Consider the following 11,309-nt stretch of genomic DNA (forward strand, 5'->3'; position numbering starts at 1 on the left):
TAACTAGCTCTTCCTTAAACTGTACCACCTGTTGCTATCTATCTGTGAATTTACTCCATCTTACTCAAAGGCAGCAGATGCCATGGGCATTTTTCCTACTGTATAAAGGAGAATGGGAATCTGGCTTCTTCGGGAAAGGGAGAGTTATTGTCTGTTTCCCCAAATGATTGGATGATCACATTTTAACTTTATATGTTTCATGGCTCTAGTTCTTGGAAACACATGGACGATTGAGGTTTGACTGCTTCCTGCCACTAAAATAGCTCCCTGGTGGTCATTCATAATTTAGTATATATGATTTGAATTACGTTAATCAGATAAACATACTCTGCTTCTATAATGAATAATGCTAGAGAGCATTTAGATATTGGGGATTATTACAACAATTTTTATTGTTCTTGGCTTACTACAAAAGTAACACATGACCAGCACTTGAAAATTGAGGGAATAAAAATCTAGGTAATAGAAATGGAAATAAGCAAAAATTTTTGAAAATCTTATAACTCCGAGATAACTACTTCTAATATTTTGTTTTTAAAGACACATATAAAGTGGAAAATTCTGTAATACTATTTTGCTTTTTTCACTTGATAGTCTATCATGAACCCTTGTGAAATGAAATATTTTTTTTTTAATTTATTTATTATTATTATACTTTAAGTTGTAGGGTACATGTGCATAACGTGCAGGTTTGTTACATATGTATACTTGTGCCATGTTGGTCTGCTGCACCCATCAACTCGTCATTTACATCAGGTATAACTCCCAATGCAATCCCTCCCCCCTCCCCCCTCCCCATGATAGGCCCCGGTGTGTGATGTTCCCCTTCCTGAGTCCAAGTGATCTCGTTGTTCAGTTCCCACCTATGAGTGAGAACATGCGGTGTTTGGTTTTCTGTTCTTGTGATAGTTTGCTAAGAATGATGGTTTCCAGCTGCATCCATGTCCCTACAAAGGACGCAAACTCATCCTTTTTTATGGCTGCATAGTATTCCATGGTGTATATGTGCCACATTTTCTTAATCCAATCTGTCACTGATGGACATTTGGGTTGATTCCAAGTCTTTGCTATTGTGAATAGTGCTGCAATAAACATACGTGTGCATGTGTCTTTATAGCAGCATAATTTATAATCCTTTGGGTATATCCCCAGTAATGGGATGGCTGGGTCATATGGTACATCTAGTTCTAGATCCTTGAGGAATCGCCATACTGTTTTCCATAATGGTTGAACTAGTTTACAATCCCACCAACAGTGTAAAAGTGTTCCTATTTCTCCACATCCTCTCCAGCACCTGTTGTTTCCTGACTTTTGAATGATTGCCATTCTAACTGGTGTGAGATGGTATCTCATTGTGGTTTTGATTTGCATTTCTCTGATGGCCAGTGATGATGAGCATTTTTTCATATGTCTGTTGGCTGTATGAATGTCCTCTTTTGAGAAATGTCTGTTCATATCCTTTGCCCACTTTTTGATGGGGTTGTTTGTTTTTTTCTTGTAAATTTGTTGGAGTTCTTTGTAGGTTCTGGATATTAGCCCTTTGTCAGATGAGTAGATTGCAAAAATTTTCTCCCATTCTGTAGGTTGCCTGTTCACTCTGATGGTAGTTTCTTTTGCTGTGCAGAAGCTCTTTAGTTTAATGAGATCCCATTTGTCAATTTTGGCTTTTGCTGCCGTTGCTTTTGGTGTTTTAGACATGAAGTCTTTGCCCATGCCTATGTCCTGAATGGTACTACCTAGGTTTTCCTCTAGGATTTTTATGGTATTAGGTCTAACATTTAAGTCTCTAATCCATCTTGAATTAATTTTCGTATAAGGAGTAAGGAAAGGATCCAGTTTCAGCTTTCTACTGATGGCTAGCCAATTTTCCCAGCACCATTTATTAAATAGGGAATCCTTTCCCCATTTCTTGTTTTTCTCAGGTTTGTCAAAGATCAGATGGCTGTAGATGTGTGGTATTATTTCTGAGGACTCTGTTCTGTTCCATTGGTCTATATCTCTGTTTTGATACCAGTACCATGCTGTTTTGGTTACTGTAGCCTTGTAGTATAGTTTGAAGTCAGGTAGCGTGATGCCTCCAGCTTTGTTCTTTTGACTTAGGATTGTCTTGGAGATGCGGGCTCTTTTTTGGTTCCATATGAACTTTAAAGCAGTTTTTTCCAATTCTGTGAAGAAACTCATTGGTAGCTTGATGGGGATGGCATTGAATCTATAAATTACCTTGGGCAGTATGGCCATTTTCACGATATTGATTCTTCCTATCCATGAGCATGGTATGTTCTTCCATTTGTTTGTGTCCTCTTTTATTTCACTGAGCAGTGGTTTGTAGTTCTCCTTGAAGAGGTCCTTTACATCCCTTGTAAGTTGGATTCCTAGGTATTTTATTCTCTTTGAAGCAATTGTGAATGGAAGTTCATTCATGATTTGGCTCTGTGTTTGTCTGTTATTGGTGTATAAGAATGCTTGTGATTTTTGCACATTAATTTTGTATCCTGAGACTTTGCTGAAGTTGCTTATCAGCTTAAGGAGATTTTGGGCTGAGACAATGGGGTTTTCTAAATATACAATCATGTCATCTGCAAACAGGGACAATTTGACTTCTTCTTTTCCTAACTGAATACCCTTGATTTCTTTCTCTTGCCTAATTGCCCTAGCCAGAACTTCCAACACTATGTTGAATAGGAGTGGTGAGAGAGGGCATCCCTGTCTTGTCCAGTTTTCAAAGGGAATTTTTCCAGTTTTTGCCCATTCAGTATGATATTGGCTGTGGGTTTGTCATAAATAGCTCTTATTATTTTGAGGTACGTTCCATCAATACCGAATTTATTGAGCGTTTTTAGCATGAAGGGCTGTTGAATTTTGTCAAAAGCCTTTTCTGCATCTATTGAGATAATGATGTGGTTCTTGTCTTTGGTTCTGTTTATATGCTGGATTATGTTTATTGATTTGCGAATGTTGAACCAGCCTTGCATCCCAGGGATGAAGCCCACTTGATCATGGTGGATAAGCTTTTTGATGTGTTGTTGAATCCGGTTTGCCAGTATTTTATTGAGGATTTTTGCATCGATGTTCATCAGGGATATTGGTCTAAAATTCTCTTTTTTTGTTGTGTCTCTGCCAGGCTTTGGTATCAGGATGATGTTGGCCTCATAAAATGAGTTAGGGAGGATTCCCTCTTTTTCTATTGATTGGAATAGTTTCAGAAGGAATGGTACCAACTCCTCCTTATACCTCTGGTAGAATTCAGCTGTGAATCCATCTGGTCCTGGACTTTTTTTGGTTGGTAGGCTATTAATTATTGCCTCAATTTCAGAGCCTACTATTGGTCTATTCAGGGATTCAACTTCTTCCTGGTTTAGTCTTGGAAGAGTGTAAGTGTCCAGGAAATTATCCATTTCTTCTAGGTTTTCCAGTTTATTTGCGTAGAGGTGTTTATAGTATTCTCTGATGGTAGTTTGTATTTCTGTGGGGTCGGTGGTGATATCCCCTTTATCATTTTTAATTGCGTCGATTTGATTCTTCTCTCTTTTCTTCTTTATTAGTCTTGCTAGTGGTCTGTCAATTTTGTTGATCTTTTCAAAAAACCAACTCCTGGATTCATTGATTTTTTGGAGGGTTTTTTGTGTCTCTATCTCCTTCAGTTCTGCTCTGATCTTAGTTATTTCTTGCCTTCTGCTAGCTTTGGAATGTGTTTGCTCTTGCTTCCCTAGTTCTTTTAATTGCGATGTTAGAGTGTCAATTTTTGATCTTTCCTGCTTTCTCTTGTGGGCATTTAGTGCTATAAATTTCCCTCTACACACTGCTTTAAATGTGTCCCAGAGATTCTGGTATGTTGTATCTTTGTTCTCATTGGTTTCAAAGAACATCTTTATTTCTGCCTTCATTTCGTTATGTACCCAGTAGTCATTCAGGAGCAGGTTGTTCAGTTTCCATGTAGTTGAGCGGTTTTGATTGAGTTTCTTAGTCCTGAGTTCTAGTTTGATTGCACTGTGGTCTGAGAGACAGTTTGTAATAATTTCTGTTCTTGTACATTTGCTGAGGAGTGCTTTACTTCCAATTACGTGGTCAATTTTGGAATAAGTACGATGTGGTGCTGAGAAGAATGTATATTCTGTTGATTTGGGGTGGAGAGTTCTATAGATGTCTATTAGGTCTGCTTGCTGCAGAGATGAGTTCAATTCCTGGATATCCTTGTTAACTTTCTGTCTTGTTGATCTGTCTAATGTTGACAGTGGAGTGTTGAAGTCTCCCATTATTATTGTATGGGAGTCTAAGTCTCTTTGTAAGTCTCTAAGGACTTGCTTTATGAATCTGGGTGCTCCTGTATTGGGTGCATATATATTTAGGATAGTTAGCTCTTCCTGTTGAATTGATCCCTTGACCATTATGTAATGGCCTTCTTTGTCTCTTTTGATCTTTGATGGTTTAAAGTCTGTTTTATCAGAGACTAGGATTGCAACCCCTGCTTTTTTTTGTTCTCCATTTGCTTGGTAAATCTTCCTCCATCCCTTTATTTTGAGCCTATGTATGTCTCTGCGTGTGAGATGGGTCTCCTGAATACAGCAGACTGATGGGTCTTGACTCTTTATCCAGTTTGCCAGTCTGTGTCTTTTAATTGGAGCATTTAGTCCATTTACATTTAAGGTTAAGATTGTTATGTGTGAACTTGATCCTGCCATTATGATATTAACTGGTTATTTTGCCCGTTAGTTGATGCAGTTTCTTCCTAGCCTCGATGGTCTTTACATTTTGGCATGTTTTTGCAATGGCTGGTACCGGTTGTTCCTTTCCATGTTGAGTGCTTCCTTCAGGGTCTCTTGTAAGGCAGGCCTAGTGGTGACAAAATCTCTAAGCATTTGCTTATCTGTAAAGGATTTTATTTCTCCTTCACTTATGAAACTTAGTTTGGCTGGATATGAAATTCTGGGTTTAAAATTCTTTTCTTTAAGAATGTTGAATATTGGCCCCCACTCTCTTCTGGCTTGGAGAGTTTCTGCCGAGAGATCTGCTGTGAGTCTGATGGGCTTCCCTTTGTGGGTAACCCGACCTTTCTCTCTGGCTGCCCTTAAGATTTTTTCCTTCATTTCAACTTTGGTGAATCTGGCAATTATGTGTCTTGGAGTTGCTCTTCTCGAGGAGTATCTTTGTGGCGTTCTCTGTATTTCCTGGATTTGAATGTTGGCCTGCCCTACTAGGTTGGGGAAGTTCTCCTGGATGATATCCTGAAGAGTGTTTTCCAACTTGGTTCCATTTTCCCCCTCACTTTCAGGCACCCCAATCAGACGTAGATTTGGTCTTTTTACATAATCCCATACTTCTTGCAGGCTTTGTTCATTTCTTTTTCTTCTTTTTTCTTTTGGTTTCTCTTCTCGCTTCATTTCATTCATTTGATCCTCAATCGCTGATATTCTTTCTTCCAGTTGATCGAGTCGGTTACTGAAGCTTGTGCATTTGTCACGTATTTCTCGTGTCATGGTTTTCATCTCTTTCATTTCGTTTATGACCTTCTCTGCATTAATTACTCTAGCCGTCAATTCTTCCACTTTTTTTTCAAGATTTTTAGTTTCTTTGCGCTGGGTACGTAATTCCTCCTTTAGCTCTGAGAAATTTGATGGACTGAAGCCTTCTTCTCTCATCTCGTCAAAGTCATTTTCCGTCCAGCTTTGATCCGTTGCTGGCGATGAGCTGCGCTCCTTTGCTGGGGGAGATGTGCTCTTATTTTTTGAATTTCCAGCTTTTCTGCCCTGCTTTTTCCCCATCTTTGTGGTTTTATCTGCCTCTGGTCTTTGATGATGGTGATGTACTGATGGGGTTTTGGTGTAGGTGTCCTTCCTGTTTGATAGTTTTCCTTCTAACAGTCAGGACCCTCAGCTGTAGGTCTGTTGGAGATTGCTTGAGGTCCACTCCAGACCCTGTTTGCCTGGGTATCAGCAGCAGAGGCTGCAGAAGATAGAATATTTCTGAACAGCGAGTGTACCTGTCTGATTCTTGCTTTGGAAGCTTCCTCTCAGGGGTGTACTCCACCCTGTGAGGTGTGGGGTGTCAGACTGCCCCTAGTGGGGGATGTCTCCCAGTTAGGCTACTCAGGGGTCAGGGACCCACTTGAGCAGGCAGTCTGTCCATTCTCAGATCTCAGCCTCCGTGTTGGGAGATCCACTGCTCTCTTCAAAGCTGTCAGAGTCGTTTGCGTCTGCAGAGGTTTCTGCTGCTTTGTTGTTGTTGTTGTTGTTGTTGTGTAGCTGTGCCCTGTCCCCAGAGGTGGAGTCTACAGAGACAGGCAGGTTTCCTTGAGCTGCTGTGAGCTCCACCCAGTTGGAGCTTCCCAGCAGCTTTGTTTACCTACTTAAGCCTCAGCAATGGCGGGCGGCCCTCCCCCAGCCTCGCTGCTGCCTTGCCGGTAGATCACAGACTGCTGTGCTAGCAATGAGGGAGGCTCCGTGGGCGTGGGACCCTCCCAGCCAGGTGTGGGATATGATCTCCTGGTGTGCCTGTTTGCTTAAAGCGCAATATTGGGGTGGGAGTTACCCGATTTTCCAGGTGTTGTATGTCTCAGTTCCCCTAGCTAGGAAAAGGGATTCCCTTCCCCCTTGCGCTTCCCAGGTGAGGCGATGCCTCGCCCTGCTTCAGCTCTCGCTGGTCGGGCTGCAGCAGCTGACCAGCACCGATCGTCCGGCACTCCCCAGTGAGATGAACCCAGTACCTCAGTTGAAAATGCAGAAATCACCGGTCTTCTGTGTCGCTGGCGCTGGGAGTTGGAGACTGGAGCTGTTCCTATTCGGCCATCTTGCTCCGCCCCCCGAAATGAAATATTTTAAGACATATATATGAAGGGACCAAGGAGAAGCTTTGCTCCTACCCCATCTTTCATGTACCTACTTCTTACCCTCCACTCCCCATAGGTAATTACCTCTTTCATTGATTTTTTTTTAATATCTTTTCAGAGTTTCTTTAAATAATATAAACAACTTTAAGTACATACTCTTATTCCCCCACAACTTTTATAACACAAGGTAACACTCTATACATACATTTATGTCTTGATTTTCTCACTAAAAATACCTTTATACTCTTTCTGCAGCATTTTCAATGGCTACAGTATTATTCCGTTCCTTTATTGTAGTGTAAATTATTTAATTCCCTATTTTTGGACATTTGGGCTATCTCAAAACAATCTTATAGATGTATCTTTGCATACAACCCATGATTATTTCCTTAGGATAAATTATTTGAGATTATTTGCTGGACTGTTGCTTCATGTTTCCAAATTTTTCCTGAAAGGTTATTCCACTTTATACCTTCCTCAGCAAGACTTGCCAACAGGTAAAAGAGGGAAATAAGTTAAAAAGAGGTTATTTGCAACAGTGAACTTTAAAAATATTATACACAAGAAAAATAAATACAGAAAAGCAATGGTAGATTGACAGTTTTCAAGTTATGGAAGGAGAGGAATTCAGTGAGAGGTGACTGGGCACAATTGAGAGAATATATTGGAACTGGAGTAGGATGTGAGTGCTAGTCTTGCCGCTGACATGGGATGTGGGATCAGTCACTCAGGTCTTCAGATGTGTTTTCTCATCACTGAAAGAGGGAAGAATGCTTACTGAGTTTATTTGGCCCATTTTGTTCTAAAAGGATTTATGAAGATGGAATATGAGGGAATCTTTCAGCTCTAAACTTTTTAATTTTATAACTGTACCTTCATTTTCAGAGGAAATAAAAATTGAGCCTCTACTTATTATTGAAGGGTTAGACCTCTCTCTTCCCAATACCCTGTGCTACTATTCTCTCTTAATTTCAGTAAATGCTAAGCCCAAACTTCTCACTCTACCTCACAGAGCAATCTCTTAGCTTCCATAGATAACCTTTCACAAAATTCAGTGTGAATTGGACAGGGAATAATATTAAAAGTATAAAAGGTTGATTCTTGGCTGCAGATCAATATCAATATCTGTATCTATCTATCTATCTATCATCTCTCTTTATATATATCACTCAGGCATTTAGCTGTAGATGAGGAAACATTAATCTGCAACATCAGTAAGAGACAATGATGTGACTTCCACAGATACCAAATTTGGCATGGTGGTGGTATTAGATTTGCCTACTTGTAGTGCAGTCATTAACAGATGGCAGGAAAGGAGGCTGAGCAAGAAGCGAGGAAATTCAAAAACTGCCCCTAATCACGCCTTCCTGATGTGGAGGTCAGCTATCGGCCTGTGGGCAAGTGTTCAGTCATTGGTCAGCTCAGTCTCAAAGCTGGGATTAGAAGCTTCCCTGATTTCATCAAGTAAGAACTTTGGTCACTGAGATGAGATTGGTCAAGAATAAATACCACGTGCAGTCATTTCCTTCCTTTCTCTACAGCAAGCAAACTGAAAAGGATCCAGGCGTGCAGGAATTGGAAGCATTAATAGACACAATTCAGAAGCAACTGAAAGATCACTCATGCAAAGACAACATTCGTGAGGCATTTCAAATTTACGACAAGGAAGCTTCAGGATATGTGGACAGAGACATGTTCTTTAAAATCTGTGAATCACTTAACGTCCCAGTGGATGACTCCTTGGTTAAGGAGGTCAGTATGAATTACTCTTCTGAGTTGATTGCAGAGGCTAAGCACTGATCATTCTTTCCTAAAGGCAATTGTATATGTATTTCACTACAGCTGACACAGATTTAGGATGTTCAGATCAGATCAGATCTACTATTCTGTCCTGATTAGGTATTGCCCGTTCATTCTAGCATTGGCATTCTTTTCTAATTGCTGTTGCAGGGCATCTCTTTAAGTGGGCCTGGGGCTGGACAACACAGAGTGGTTAGTAGACCAACATGTCAGGACTGAATAAGAGCAACAGAGATGATCCAGGAGGGGCAGCTACCAAGGGGAGACTCAAAGATGTTGATTGAGCAGACTGCTTGGCAACCTTTGATATCCTTCACAGCTGATACCTACACTGGCCCATCAGTAGGGTTAGCATGGAAGAGGGCGTGACCACTGTGGGAGGGCTGTGGCATCTGTCAGTAATGGTAGCATGACCAGCAGCAGATGCAGAAAGGGCATGGAAGTTTTCTTCCTTGAATTTTTCTAAGTCAGTTGAAGGGGGACTTTCATGCCTTTTCTTCATTATAAACCCTTTAGCCAGGGTTCCCTTGGAAGTCAGAACAAAGTCCCCCTGAGAAATGCCAAGGACTGTGGCTTATTATCATTGAGACATTCTTACTGATTAAGAATATTGAGGTTCTGTAGTCCCTTTTAAAGATCGCTTAGCCAAAACAGGTGTTCATAATTTAAGAGTCATTTAGGAAAGGGTTTGGTTTAGGGTTGGAGACAAGGATTTGTCATAGAAACATTAGCAGGGAGTGAGTAGGAGGGCAGATAGAAGAGTATTTGTTTATGTGGACCAAACACACATTTAGCTCCTCAAATTTTAGGTTGAGAGCATGCCCAACTTTTGATTTTCAAATTCTTCATACTGTCTGATGTGGGAACTGACATGGGAGAGAGAAATGGCAGTCATTGACAAGTGCAGCAGGGAAGTGGGGGTGGGACAGATTTGCATATGTCTTATAAAAATAACCACAGAAAATCAGTCCGTTACCAGTCACAGTTGAGTTTCAAGGGACACAGGTTGAGCAGTGGCATAACCAGACCCTTCCGTTAGGCTGCGGTAGCAAGAGCCTGCTATTTAAAAAGTCTTACTCCTCATGAGCTGAGTGGACAGTCTTTTATTTGAATATAAAAACAACTAAAAGTGCTTTTATAAATATGGATGTTAGTTCTGAAATCTTGGGAAGTGTGGCAGACTGCCACGGTTACTACTTGAGACCGTCACTACAACAATTACTACTGTTACTCCTTGAGACCGTCATTACGAGAGTTAATGAAGGAGGATGAAAGCAGAAATGAAAACTTAAAAGAAAAGTAACTATTTTAAAGGAAGGGAAAGAAGAGAGCTCCCTGCTTCTAGTGAGCAAAGGCAGCTGCCCGAGCCTCTACACCCCTTCATCTTTATTGGGTAGAAAGAACAGGGAGGAGGAGGTAACGATTGGTCAGTTGCTTAATTGATCACAGGTTCACATTATTGCTAACAGGCTTCAGATGTGCCTAATCACAAGAAACACTTGTGCCTGGGTCATGACTGCCCTCAGCATTCCTTCTGGGCAGCAGATGCAGTTTGTCAGTTTGCCAACATCCTGCTTTCATGAGAAAGAGTTTGCTGTTTACTCATATAGCCTCCAGTGATATACTGAGTTGATCATGACCCTCAGTCTTTCGACCTTCAACAGGGAAGGTCATTTACTCCATCCATCTTTGGTTTCATTAAGTGTAAGATGGGGATGATATCTGTCCTACCTGCCAGGTTCACAGGATCATTTCAGAATCACCTTGAAGATATAAAAATTCTGAACTGATTTACAAAGGCTGGGGATCATTATGTATAAGCGCACTCTGCAGTTGAGCTGACGGAAGCCCTGTGGATCTGTCTCACCTATTCTCTTTGCTTTCTCTGCAGTTAATCAGGATGTGCTCTCATGGAGAAGGCAAGATTAACTACTATAACTTTGTTCGTGCTTTCTCAAACTGACCTGCTGATGAGAAAATGCAAGACAATTTCTGATATTGGAATTATGCTTTGAAATACACCTTACACTCTTCATAGAGGCATTTACAGAGTTCCTGAAGTTTTATTTCTGTTTTGGTTCTTATTTCACTACTACTGAAGTCGAAACTAAATTGGATCTAATAGGATCTAAGATTGGTGCCTTATTTAGGGCAATGGGGTATAGCAATGTCTAATTTTGTGTGTCAAATTGACTTGGCCACAGGGGGCCCAAATATTTCCTTTCTTTCTTTTTTAAAAAATATTTTAAATTTTTTTAGATATGGGATCTCACTCTGTCATCCAGGCTGGACTGTGGTGGCACTATCCTAGTTCTGGGAAGCCTCAGACTCCTGGGCTCAAGTGATCCTCCCGCTTAACCTCCCCAGTAGCTGGGACAACAGTCTCAAGCCGCCATGCCCAGCTAATTTTAAAAATTATTTTGTAGAGACAAGGTCTCATTATGTTGCCTAAGCTTGTCTCAAACTCATGAGCTCCAGAAATTCTACCACCTCAGCCTCCAAAAGTGCTGGAATTATAGGCATGAGCCACTGTGCCCAGCCTCAGATATTTCATTATTCTGGGGGTTTCTGTGAAGGTATTTTTGGATGAGATAAACATTTGAATCAGAAGACTAAGTAAAACAGATAGTCCTCCCTAATGTGGGTGAACCTCCTCCAATCATTTGAAGACATGAGTAGACTAAAA

At 40.8% G+C, this 11,309-nt stretch overlaps 1 protein-coding gene across 5 annotated transcripts in view; it reads left to right on the top strand.

The window, feature by feature from the left end:
- The window catches only part of EFHC1 (EF-hand domain containing 1), a 79,494-nt gene extending 68,744 nt beyond the window's left edge, over positions 1-10,750 (top strand). For all 5 annotated transcript variants that reach the window (XM_009205372.3, XM_009205374.3, XM_009205375.4 and 2 more), the window contains 2 exons: positions 8,365-8,575; positions 10,515-10,750. In XM_009205372.3, coding sequence (XP_009203636.2) covers positions 8,365-8,575; positions 10,515-10,586 — 283 coding nt within the window. In that variant the 3' untranslated portion in view covers positions 10,587-10,750. The remainder of the gene's footprint in view (positions 1-8,364; positions 8,576-10,514) is intronic.
- Positions 10,751-11,309: the final 559 nt, after the last annotated feature.

This window comes from Papio anubis, chromosome 6 (assembly GCF_008728515.1).
Source record: "Papio anubis isolate 15944 chromosome 6, Panubis1.0, whole genome shotgun sequence".
Lineage (NCBI taxonomy): Eukaryota > Metazoa > Chordata > Mammalia > Primates > Cercopithecidae > Papio > Papio anubis.